The following is a 12,622-nucleotide window of genomic DNA, read 5'->3' as shown; positions in this document are numbered from 1 at the left end:
GCGCCAAGGCTAAGGCAGGGAATATCAAAAAAAAAATAAAAGGAACCGAAACCGAAACCTTCTTGAAGAGCACATGACAGACTGACAGATTCGTAGTTCCATGTGTCTGTTCTTGAGTCGTGTCATTCGCCATGACAAAAGTTTTGACAGTGTTAGTAGCGTTACAAGTTCAACTCTCTGAAGTGCTGCAGTCTTGCCTCGGAGATCAGCGATAGTATTACCGTTCAAGCGTATACATTATCGCAAAGAAGAAGAAGCGGGTAATTTGAAGACTGTGTTAGAAGATTGTGTTACAGACGTCATCGAAGAATAGTAGCTCGCGCATTGTCAATTACAGACGCTTGCTCTGGTAAACATGCCGGGTATTTTTTCGAGTAGCGATGTCCGCTCTTTGTTGGATGGAAAGCATGTGACGTTGATGGGATGCTCAAGTAAGTGCTTATGTTTTGTATGTATACATGCGTGTATCTATGTGCCCGCACTGAGAGTCACTTTTGCTTTTTTTTTTTTTTTAGATATTAGAGCGATATACAAAGACTTGCTGTGTCTGTACCAGTTTGATCAGCTCATTTCAAACCAAAGACTGAAAACAAAGGTAGGTAACTGTCTTCTGTTATTCCTCGCGCCAAATAATGAAGGGCTAGATAAAACTAACTGTAACCGGTAGCTCAAGTTCAGAGATGTTTTGAATATGTTTGAGCAAAGACTGGTCTTTTGCGAGTACTGCTCGAGTGGAAGTCACCTTTCATACTGCAAAGTTAACAAATTTATCTTTGTTGAATATACTGTCGTGCTCGTGTTTCCTAGTGCTCGTGTTTAATAGCCTTAAACTGTAGACAGTGCTCAGGGCAGATCGCATGCATAAAATGCAAGCGCAAGATATACAAGCCACGGTTCGAGCAGTGAAGATAAAATGCGAAAGCACGCCCGTGTGCTGTTCTACTTCAAGGCTCATTGAACGATCACATGTGATCGAAATCAGTTGTACACAAGGCGTCTTTCGCAGCCCAAGGACAGTTTACTGCTTCAATGTTCGCGACTGCGTGCTTTTATGCCGTCCGCATTTATTCTGGTCGTGTAGAGTATCTTGTGGTTTCATCATCATCATCATCATCAGCCTGATTATACCCACTGCAGGGCGAAGGCCTCTCCCATATTTCTCCACTTAACCCGGTCTTGTGGTTTAGTTAGGAGCAATTTGTTTAATTCTTCTGGTTTACATACGTTAGTAATCTTAAAGGGCCTGCTGAGGAGTTCTGCCCGCTTTGGCGTGTCACTGTCGTACCCGATGAACTAGTGTTCGAAGCTTCTGGGCGCATTGCACCTGCGTTAGTAGTTTGCATGACTCGCTGCAACTCTTGCTCAAAGCGTGCACAACTTGTTTGGTCGTGCATTTGCATGCTTGGCGATCCCAACGGGCTCCTTGGGATATTGCAAACCAGGCTATAGGCATTTTATAGACGTCTGATAATGTCAATAAATCCGCTCTTGGCCTTCACCTCGTAATATTTTTTTTTTTTCTGCAGATGGAAAAAACCTGCTTGGGTGACATACTCGTCTGTCATGGCGAGAAGACTAATGGACGTGACTATTTAGAAGAGAGGGTGTTCAATATGAAGGAAACAACCATCAGTTTCTACTTCCTGACAAGAATATACAGCGATTATGTAAAATCAATCATAGCCAGAATGAATGTCAGCCCTCCAGACATTATCATGGTTGGCTCTTGTCTTTGGGACATTACACGGTTAGTGACTACTACATGTATAAATGCGCGAGTTTTTAATCACTTTAATGCCTCATTTACATGAAAAATTTGTGTCAGTATTAATGCAATTGTTAAATTTGCCACTATTAAACTGTTGCATGACTTCTCAGTTGAGTTTACCACTCTTAGAAATCAAGTGGCAGGTCATCATAAATGCAGCGTCTGTGTTCATTTTTTGGAGCTGAAAAATTTCCTGCTACTTTTTATTATTTTGGTTAATGTGGAAAAGCGGTTGATGTTCACATTATGTATATGAATTTCTTATCTTCAAATGCGCACTGAAATACTTTACTTCTTCATTATAGATGGGGACCTAATGGTGTAGAAGAGTACAAAAAGAACTTGCATCAATTTTTTTTGGACCTCAGGCAGTGTCTTCCCTCCCACACCTTGGTAATGTGGCTGACTACAGCTCCCCTTGCTCAAGATGTGCGAGGGGGATTTCTCATACCGCAGCTGGAGTTTCTCAAATACTCGTTGCGGTATCATGTCCTTGAAGCTAATCACTTCTGTCGCGAGGTAATGGTTTTGTTCCGACCTCTTTATTATTGTGCTTTCTTCAGCCTGTTGAATATTGTCTCTGTTCATTGATATTAAATGGAAATAAGTATTTTGAAAACTGAGTAATTAAGAGTTTTGCTCAAAATCCACTTTCCCACCTTTGCATTTTGCCACTGGAAACAAGTGAAGGTACTTCATGATGTTATTTCAAAAGTGTCTCATACCTTTTGGCCGCTGATTTTAAACTATTTTTAAACTACTTTTGGCTTAGCTGCAGCTTCACTATATAGATGGGCTAGAGCGTTGTTTGCGAAAAGTGTGTTACTGTAATGTTAGTATTGACTTAATTTCATTTTGGACTATGCAAAATCAGGCAGTGTTACTTAAATGCATTTGGGTGCTTAAAAAAGCTGTCATGACATTAAACGATTGTTTTTGGTATTAGCATGTCTACAAAAGTCTGACAGATGTGGTTGCTATGAAAAAACTGCAGGTGTAAAGTGAAAGGATTATGTGAAAAAACAAAATTGAGCTCGATACTTGTCAGGCATATAATTATGTGGTGCATCATTTATACATATTTGCCCTGAGAAAACAGGGCTTTCTCTTGAGCTACTATGCTTCGCTTTTTTACTAAAAATGACCGAGAAAGAGTACTTATGGGACAATTATAAAGAAAGAAAAAATTAAATTTAATGTCTACCAAATTTTGCAGATTGGAAACAAGGCTGAATTTCTGTTTCTTGAATTTAGATTTGAAAGTGCACTACAAAATGGTCTGGAAAAATTCTCACTGTTATTTTGTTTTCCAGATTTCTGTGAACAAATTGTTTTAGTCACAAACAACATAGTGGTAAAACAAGTTTACAGCTGTCAAAATATGGCCGTACCCTTTGCTTCGCGAGACTCAACCTCGTCACTCTGTAATGGCCAATAAAAATACTATAATGCATTACGATACCCAAAGGGATCTTTAATACTGCTTTTGAAAATGATGTAAATAATATTTTTAATTTATATAATAACTAAATAACCAATAAAATGAAATAATATTATTAGTAATAATATTTCATAAATACATACTTGCAGTTAGAGAACATATCACTGGATCAACAAGCCCGGATCAAACGCACTGTGTTTATGAAATAACTCCACATATTCCTCTACCCACCGCAATGCAACAAGAAATCGCGCAATTGCTGGAAAGACTCTGTGCTCATTGGCTCCTCCTAGTCACTGCAGTTGGTTCAGAAAAGAGTGGGAACAGAGACGTTTGATCCTATTTTAATAAGGAAATCGGCTGCAAGGGACAATAATTCAAAGCTTATGAGAATGCTCAAAGAATGTAGACCGAGGTTCCACAAGAAAAAGACGAGCTGAAAGATCACTTTAGTGCACCAGTTACCAAAATAGAACTGCTGAACTCTTCTGTGTGAAAATTTTAAAATCTGTTGGAGTAGCATTCGGTTGCCTTTCGTTACAGCAGAGTATTGACACACATTGGCACTTTCTTTGATTTATCTCTAGACAGCAGACAAGTTTGGTTATGATGTCGTTGATATACACTACTGTTTACGTATGCTGCTGGAGCATCGGGCCGCAGATGGAATTCACTGGGCGCCTATGGCAGTGCGTCTCTGCACCAATGTTGTGCTGAGCCATATTGCCATATCGTGGGGCGAAAGGCTTCCAAAGGTGTAAGTGACTTTAACAAGGACTACATTTGTACTGTGCACGCTGGATTGCTGCTATTCTCATGGTTAATATTTGTGTGCATTGTTTGTTGATTTTTGCCATAAAACTTATTTGCTTGCACCACTTAAAAAAATAACTGGTTCGTTTTATTATTATTTATTTATTTTTCTTTTTTTCAAATTGTGGTGTGCACCTTTTGATATATTTGAGCCTGTTGTGTTTATGATAATAGCTACTGGGCACTTTTTTTTTACTGACGTCTTGCCAGTCGTCTATTGTGACGCTGCTTAGCTAGCAGACATGCATCACTTGGGATGAGCCAGCCATCTGCATATATGTTTACTTTGCGGAATTGCAGATTTGAATGCAGAAAGGCAAAGTATGCAGTTTTGTGGTGAAACCCAGCGCAGACAACCTACGTGTATTTCGCTTTGAATAGTGACTGAGTTACCTGCCTTGCTGTGGTGAGGAAGGCTGCTTATATAATTTTGTTTCCTTTACTGTTGATGACAAGAAGTGAGCAGTATATTATACATGTGGTGCTCAAAATGGTACAGAAAGATGGTTGGTTGGTTTGTGGGGTTTAACGTCCCAAAGCGACTCGGGCTATGAGAGACGCCGTAGTGGAGGACTCCGGAAATTTCAACCACCTGGGGTTCTTTAACGTGCACTGACATCGCACAGCACACGGGCACCTTGCTTTTCGCCTCCATCGAAAAGTGGCCGCCGAGGCCGGGACTTGATCCCGCGTCCATGGGAACAGTAGCCGAGCACCGTAACCACTGCGCCATCCCGGCGGGGTGGTACAGAAAGAATAATAAGGTAAAGCAGTAGGGATACATGTTCTTAAACATACATAACTTAACACATGATAGTTTAGGCCACATGGTAGTTTAAGGTGCAATACAAGCTGTAATTCTTCCATTCATGCTTCCTATCGTCCTTTTGATTTCTTGCAGTGTGTTCCTGTATGAAAAGGAAAGAGAGATTTTGAATGCTGAAGGAGTTGATATGTCTGAAGACAACAAAGCCAATGAAAGCACTCTTCCTGCTGACCTCTCCTTCAGTACCATTTTCAGCAAGGACGAGAGAATCAAGACAGAGGTGAGCTGTGAGCCTCTCGGACTAACAAAAATCTTTACTCTATCAATTGTTAGTAAGGAAATGGCCTTAGAGATGCTGTCTGGTATTGGCTACCTACTAAATATGTCATGTTGGTTTTTAAAAGAAGCGCTCTGAAGTACTTTCCATCCTTCTTTTATCGTCTCTTTGTGTGATTTTTTTTTTCCGTTATTGGATTTTATGTTCAATATCTTGTGGGAGTACCACTTTAGCTTTAATATAGTGTGGCTACGGAAACAATACAAGTTTTATTTCATGGGAAAACTAAAGCTTTGCATGGGCACTACATAGTCTTCTTTTTTTTCTGTCACTTAAGGCACAATACTAGTTGAGAAAAACGCGCGACATGGCCAAGCACTACAAAGCTGCTCATGCCACCAATTCCTCATGCTTCGCGCTACCCAGTGCTATGTAATTTTGGTCATTCCTTCCCTTCCCTGCTTTTGTGGCACTCGGTAGACCGCACTGCCTTCTTTCCACGTTCATAGCCAGTTTTATTTTTTTTTTTTCCCATTCACACCGCATGCTTGGCCTCACGACTTAAAGGCCCTCATAAAGCTGGCTTCCTCCTAAAGCTGCTTGGCTTGGTGGTAAAGCCATTAAAAAATAAAAAGAAAAGAACACAATTTGATTGATATTTTTCTCAAAAAAAAAAATACTGCGCAATGCAAGGTTGCGCACATGTCATGATGTTATTTCATGAGAAGTATGTCGCTAGGGCCAGATGCAATTTACTATAACCAATTTTTATTAAAAATGTCCTTACTATGTATAATCAAAAATGTACAATCGTCTATGAAAGACGAACTAAGACCTCAATTTCACTTTACTATATCCGGGTGTTTATTGTATTGGAGATTAGGTTTTGCTATAGCCGGATATATATGCAACACCTTCTTCTGCTGTAAGCAATAACATGATTATACTTTTATTTTACTATTTCATGTAAAATAGAACTGGAATATCTTGCTGTGTCCACTTGTATGTTTTCGTGGCTGTGCCTTATACAAAAGCAATTCGGGGCCAAAACGACGAGAACAGTACATGAATCGCCCTAATCTCCATAGCTTGTCCCTCACACCCAGGACAAAAAATATGTTAATAGCTGATGATTCACATGTATTGTGTATGCGAGGAAGGGGGATAATGCTTTCTCCATGGATAAATGTTAGCTATTTCCAGTTATTATGTACCAAATTTATGTTGGGTCAAGAGATTTTTCCCCTTGCGATGGCTGCTGCGAAATGCAGTATGCAGCTCAACGTGCATGCTTACAAAGGCAGCTTTTTTTTTTTTTTTTTATGTGTGGTGGCTTTAGACATGATGCACGTGGCTGTGGATGTAACCATCTCTAGCTGTGCCTTTTACAATAGACAGCAAAGGAATTACCTGAAATGAGGCCACAATATGTGTTTAACTTTCCTCATCATGATTGATATATGCTGGTCATTTACCCATCTCATTGATTCCTCTACAGGTTATCAAGAATGCAACAAATGTCGCACCAGCAGTGTTTCGCCCTAAGGCGAAGAGGGGGAACTGGAGGAACAAGTACCAACATCAGCAGTCAAACCCTTCTCGTGAAAGGCAGCAAGGGTACTATAATGAAGACCGAGGACGAAGCGGTCCAAGGAACAAATAACGACAAAATTTACGAGACAGAAAAAATTTAGTTTGCGATACCATTTATGTCGCACATGTGGCTGCACCAGGGAGGGGTGCAGTTATAAGTTCTGCTGATAATAAAAAAGCAAAATTTTTGTTTCTCTTTTGTGCGTACAATTCTGCTGACATACTCAGCACATACTTGATTACTTTGGAGCTTCTGGCTGAGCTGTATAGATGCTTTACAGCTCTGGAGCATTGCACTGCCATATTTGGTCACATCATACCACAGTCATTGCAGGCTTCCTGTTTTGGTGGCTGCCGGTGTGCTTGTGCCGTGCGACAAGGCGCTCTTGAGCTATCACGGGCAGCGCAAAGGCAATGTGTAGAGGTGTATTTTTGGCACTGAATGCTTGCTTTAGGCTCAAAATTTACTCGTCTCCTTTTCAACAAGTAGTTTGGTCATAATCTGGCGACAGCTGTGCAGTCTCTGTGAGCTTGTATTTTGAAATCTTTATTTTGGTTCGTCATGTAAAGGCCATGATGGAACATGTAATGCCCCCGAACTGGGGGTCTTTAAGTAATAAAGTGATGTGATATGATTTAATTTTAGGCCTGCATAAATTATAAGCACATACAAGTCAGAGCCTCCTTCTGTGCTACTTAACATTCCTAATGGTTAAATTTGGGGGGGGGGGGGGGGCTACGGCTCGCCCAAATTTGGAAGTCGCCGTTCAGTTGCTCATACTCAAATTAAGTTAGATAACGAAGTTGGTCAAATTTGGACCAAGTCAAATTTCGTGGTTCTAGGAGGGTTGTCCGGTGAGTTTGCAAGTCACCACTGAATTGGCTATAATCGAATCATGTTATGACGTCAGTAGTCTCGTGACCGACCGCCGCCTTGCTACCCTCTCTCTCGCTTTGGTATGACGTCAGTTGTCACATGACCGATCACCGTGAAGGGTAGGCTCCGGTACGGCATAATATAATAATAATTTGTTCACAGGAAGGGAAAGGCGCAGTATACTGTCACACTTGCTCTGTGGACACCTGAACCACGCCGTAAGGGAAGGTGGGAGTGAAAGTGGACAGAGAGAAAGGGGAACCGTAGTGGAGGTCTACGGAGCACTCTCTCTCTCGCTCTCCCTCGATGCGAACGCTCCCCGCGGGCGCGCGTCCAGGCGCCGCCGCACGCGCAACAGGTCTCGTGGGAGAGCGCACACTCTGTGCGCGCGGCGCATTACATCGATCGAGGCACCCTAGTACACGCGCACACGGAGCGCCCAGGCGAAGGAGGAGGAGGAGGAAGAGTCGCGTAGAGATGCGCTCAAAGCCCGCGCTTTTCACCAATAGGGCTTAATTCTCATTTTTGCATTGTAAAGGCGAAATGCATTTTATGGCTTGTGACTCGCCAGCGTGTCCGTCCGTGCGTCTGCGAGAAGTGTCCCACTTCGCGGGATTGCACTTGTCAGTCATCCTGATGACGTCATCAGAAAAGCTAAAATTTTGTCTCACCGGAAATCGAATTGTAATTCGTTCATAAGAAGGAACGGCGCAGTTTCTGTAGCTCTTATGTGGACACTTGAACCGCGCCGTGAGGTAGAAGGCAGGTGGGAGTGAAGGCAGAGAGAAAGGGGTGCCCTAGTGGAAGGCCATTGGGGATCTGACGTGCACTGGCATCGCACAGCATACGGACGCCACTTAGTTTTGCCTCCATCGAAACGCAAGCCGCCGGCCGTAAGGATCGAACCCGGGTACTCAGGCAGTAGCAACGTTACTAGAACAAGTTTGTTCTAGTAACGTTGGGCAGTAGTCGGACGTCTTACCACTGTACCACCGCGGCGTAAGAATCGAATCTCCATCCCTAGGATCCCCAGCCAGCCGCGCTTTAACCAGCTGTACCATGCCCGGATTGTGAAACGCACATCGTAATTCTGCTTGTCTACCTTGAGGATGATAGTAGCGGGGTCAAATCTCCATCCCTTGGATCCCCAGCCGCGCTTTAGCCAACTGCGCCACGGTCGGGATTGTGAAACGCACATCATAATTTTCCTTGTACTGTAAGGACGATAGCGGGATTCCGCGAGTGACAAATACTGCGCCTTTCCTTTCCTGTAAACCATTTATAGAACCCTGGTGAACTTTGATGCGTTCATACGGAACGCTGGTTGTGTTCGACAAGGGACGCTCGATATACCATGTGCAGCAGCAACGCTCAGGTACAGACAGAGTACTAGTAGTTCAGGCTTTCGCATTTGTCCCTTGCAGATTCTGCAGTGCTTTCAATTGTGTTTGCATCATGTTTGTAAACAAAGGTGGCGTTGCGATCGGCAGTGACAAAGGGCGTGGGTGGCCAAAACGCAGCCGTGACGTTTCTACACTGCGCCAAGCGACGCTGCCTTCGAAACCAGTTCGCGCGTGCGAATATTCTGAAGCGTAAACTTCGCTTGTGCGTTGAGGTGGTTTGGTTTATGCCATGGGAGTAGTTCAGCACTTTTTCAGCCGATTGCTGCTAGAAATGCCTGGCGAAGAGCTGCATTGGCTTACTTCGCTGTGGCCTCAACAGAGCCGCGGTTACTGTGGGCGACTGTGGTGACAGATTAGGTTGAATGTATACGAAAAAGCGCAATATGTAAAAAAAAATAAAGAGCACTGCACAATCTGCATTGGAATAATGCGAATGCACGGATGCTGCTGTTAGTTGCTTCTGGTTGCTTCTAGCTGCTTAATTCACTTCTTGTTTACCCATTTTAGTCTTTGGTGCTTTCAAATTGCGCGACAATCCTTTCATATGCCCTTTTTCGGCTCTACTTCCGGTTGCGTGACGTCACATCATCTACGTCACATTAAATCACTTGTTTACCCATTTTAGTCTTTGGTACTTTCAAACTGTTGTTGTTGTGGCTGTAGGAAGAAAGAAAAGAAAATGCACGGGCCTGCTACTGGCTCTGTAGCTGAGCCACCTCCGCTTCCTCGTGTAGACAGAAAAGGAAATAGACAAGAAAGAAAAAAAGAAGAGGGAGAGAAAGACGCGCGCCACAACAGCCGTCGTCCACCACCACCGAAGCGATGGCGGGTGCAATGACGGCCTACAACAGATAAAAATTCAGTGGCAGGCTAGCCCCCGCCGCATGCGGCGGTGACCTACCTGTACCAGCCCCATCAGGGCCCGCACCAACAGGCAAACATTTCAAATTGCGCGCCGATCCTTTCCTATGCCCTTTTTCGGCTCTACTTCCAGTTGAGTGACGTTACATCCTTGACGTCACCTCAATTGACTAATTTAAATAACTATTTTAGTATTTCATACATTCAAATTTGGCGCCAAGCCATTGGCTAATGAGACCATTTTTGCCTTTAATTTTACATTTCTTGCCTCTAATTAATTGCCTGACTAACTTATTGGACTAGTTACTTTTTCGAACACAACATTACGTCACCCTCTATCGATTGACACCACTCGTTAACCTCTACCACTTCTCAATTACTCACAACTGCTGTGGAAACGATTTTGCGTGTTTTGTCTTTAATTAATTACCTAATTAACTGATTAGTCTAATAATTTTTTCGGACACAACATTACGTAACCCTCTATCGATTAACGCCACTCATTAACCTCTACCACTTCTCAATTACTCACAACTGCTGCGGACACGATTTTGCTGACGCGGTCTGCGGACAGAAATCTGTCAAAGATTTCGCAAAGCTCAAGTTTCGGCGCGCGACTACAGCTCCGAGAGGGCGAAGCGCTGGGAATAGCTGGCGCCGGCGCGGCCTCTGACACTGGAGGCGGCGCGCGTAAACACGTGCTGTTCTGTCCAGCTGGGGCGCAGCGGAGTCTCCGGACGTGTAATTTGATGTGCTGCTTCGACAGAGGTGCAAAGGCAGATTTTTCGCGATGGCAGAAACGGCCCAAAGAAAACAAACCCAAGCTGAAGTTTGGCCGCGCGACGCGGCGCTGCCGGCTAGTCGCCGGCGGCTTCAGTAGCTCGCGCGCGTACCCGCGCTTCAGTCCGAGCGTGGAGTATGAGGGAAGTGGCGCCTAGCACGCGCTCTCTCTCAGTGGATGCCTTTGTACGAAAAGATAAAAATATTTGATTCAGTAGGTATCAGTTCAAGAATGGAGGTCTCCTTGCCAGCTATGAAAGTTCAGATGAGAGATGAACAGGCTAACGGTTCGTTCAGACAGTGGAAGCTGCCCATTAAATTAAAAATGAACGTTTGCTCGCCGGAAAGCGTCACTGCATTTATAGCATGAATTTTTTTCCAACTCGCAGACAAAGAGGTCGAAACCTTGGCTATTTCCCCACATGGTGCATGAGTTGACTTCGCAATAATTTAAATGAAGTGCACCGCAGCTTCGTTTTTAAATAAGATTTGAAATGGCATCTTCCGCCTAAAAAAAAAAAATAGTTGTGGTTTAAATCTGGTTAACCCTAGTTGAATTGCGATAGCAACGGCGGAAGCTTCTTTTGCCTGCTACATTATTCCCCTATCACGCCCTATCAGTGTAAGGTGCTACATTATTGGGGACCCTTAAAGAGCAGCTGAATCACTTTTCGAGAATTTCGCGATATTCAAGGATTCATATCTACATTGGTTGTAGGTAATGCATGCAAAATGTTTTTGCGCTAGCGTTCAAACTGGTGGAGTAATCGACGATAAAACCTCGAACTTCTCTTCACAGCACTGAAGTTCTGCGGAGAAGCTCGGTGATGACGTCACGGACGGTACTATTTTCGATGTTCGTTGCCTTTGCCCACGTCCTGCTGCGTCTTTTCTGGCAGTGATAATCAACATTTCTAGGACTTTGTTTTCAGTAGCCTTGTTTTTATTTCTTCAAACCAAGTGTGACTGCGCAGAACACGTACCGGTACCGTCAATGACGTCATCACCGAGCTTCTCCTCAGAACTTCAGTGCTGTGAAGAGAAGTTCGAGGTTTTATCGTCGATTACTCCGTCAGTTTGAATGCTAGCGCCAAGATATTTCACATGCTTTAGGTGGATGCTATAATCATTCAACCGCTGTACACACAACTAAATCTAAAACCGGTGCTGCTTCCCTTTAAGCTCATCTTTTAGAGTGCAAGTTACCAGTCTTCTTCTTCTTCTTCTTCTCCTCCTCCTCCTCGGCTGTTCAAGGCCAAGCGTGGCCTCCGCCGAGACCACGCGACGGCTCGAAACTGGCGCAGTATTGCTATCGCAATAAAGAAACAACTCACTTTTCATAGAATGACGATACCTGCTATGAATAAGCAAATGTGAGCTTGCATTGACTTTTATCGCTCTCTTAAAGGTGCTATTAGCTTCTCAAACTTTTCTCAGCAAATGCTAACCTTGTTAGCATCCCTGTCGAATCCTCAGGGAGCGGATACAAATAAACATAAAGCACTAAAACTTGTTACAAATTTTCTTAACGTCGTTGCGCATGTGTTAGCGCTCTAGTTCTTTACGCGCGTGCATCACGTACACTGGTTTAGCTCCATCGGCACCGAACACTGCGTTTTCACAACCAGTTATGCGCCAGTTTTGAGCTAGTATAGCCCATATTCTCGCAAAATTCAAGTCCAAACACTGCGTGAGAACCGAAATAGATGAAACAAGCTTTTTCAGAGCTGGATTTCCAGCCTAACTTCGAATCTAGCCTACCTTTCCAGAGCCTAAGCGTTCCGCTTCCTTATGAACAACTAATTCAGTGGGGAATTTCAATAAATGGAGAACACGGCTTTTCAGTTGATAGATACCAATCCCACAGAAAAATGTCTCCAGCACGAAGTTAACTTTCATCACAGAGACAACGTTTACTTATTCAAGTATGCCATATACGAAACAAATAAAGCGTGGTCTTCATATTTGACAGCGCAGGAGATCGATCGAGTGCGCCACTGAGTGCTTCGATTAGTAGTGTTTATAGAGCGTTGAGTATTTCTA

The 12,622-nt window shown here is 43.4% G+C and overlaps 1 protein-coding gene across 3 annotated transcripts; it reads left to right on the top strand.

Annotated features, from left to right (window-relative positions):
- The first annotated feature begins 69 nt into the window (after positions 1-69).
- On the top strand, positions 70-6,833 carry LOC146190907 (PC-esterase domain-containing protein 1A-like). Of its 3 annotated transcripts, XM_084599859.1 has the most exons (8): positions 70-260; positions 338-431; positions 516-595; positions 1,527-1,747; positions 2,074-2,287; positions 3,797-3,966; positions 4,924-5,068; positions 6,564-6,833. In XM_084599859.1, exons 2-8 carry the CDS (start codon positions 356-358, stop codon positions 6,726-6,728), a joined length of 1,071 nt encoding a protein of 356 aa, XP_084455985.1. In that variant the 5' UTR covers positions 70-260; positions 338-355; the 3' UTR covers positions 6,729-6,833. The 3 variants fall into 3 exon arrangements, with proteins under 3 accessions (XP_084455985.1, XP_084455986.1, XP_084455984.1); XM_084599860.1 differs by having other exon boundaries at positions 70-431; positions 2,137-2,287; XM_084599858.1 differs by having other exon boundaries at positions 70-431.
- The last annotated feature ends 5,789 nt before the right edge of the window (positions 6,834-12,622 follow it).

This window comes from Amblyomma maculatum, chromosome 4, assembly GCF_055883805.1.
Source record: "Amblyomma maculatum isolate TAMU_Amacu chromosome 4, ASM5588380v1, whole genome shotgun sequence".
Classification (NCBI taxonomy): domain Eukaryota; kingdom Metazoa; phylum Arthropoda; class Arachnida; order Ixodida; family Ixodidae; genus Amblyomma; species Amblyomma maculatum.
The sequence above is the reverse complement of the archived record's forward strand: the minus strand, read 5'-3'. Positions and strand labels throughout refer to the sequence as shown.

What these genes read in the sequence shown, in the direction of transcription:
- LOC146190907 (XM_084599859.1), top strand. Translation starts at nt 356, where the DNA reads ATGCCGGGTATTTTTTCGAGTAGCGATGTCCGCTCTTTGTTGGATGGA. An exon ending in GACGTTGATGGGATGCTCAA is followed by an intron (nt 432 to 515) that starts GTAAGTGCTTAT and finishes TTTTTTTTTTAG; the next exon opens with ATATTAGAGCGATATACAAA. An exon ending in GGCGAAAGGCTTCCAAAGGT is followed by an intron (nt 3,967 to 4,923) that starts GTAAGTGACTTT and finishes GATTTCTTGCAG; the next exon opens with TGTGTTCCTGTATGAAAAGG.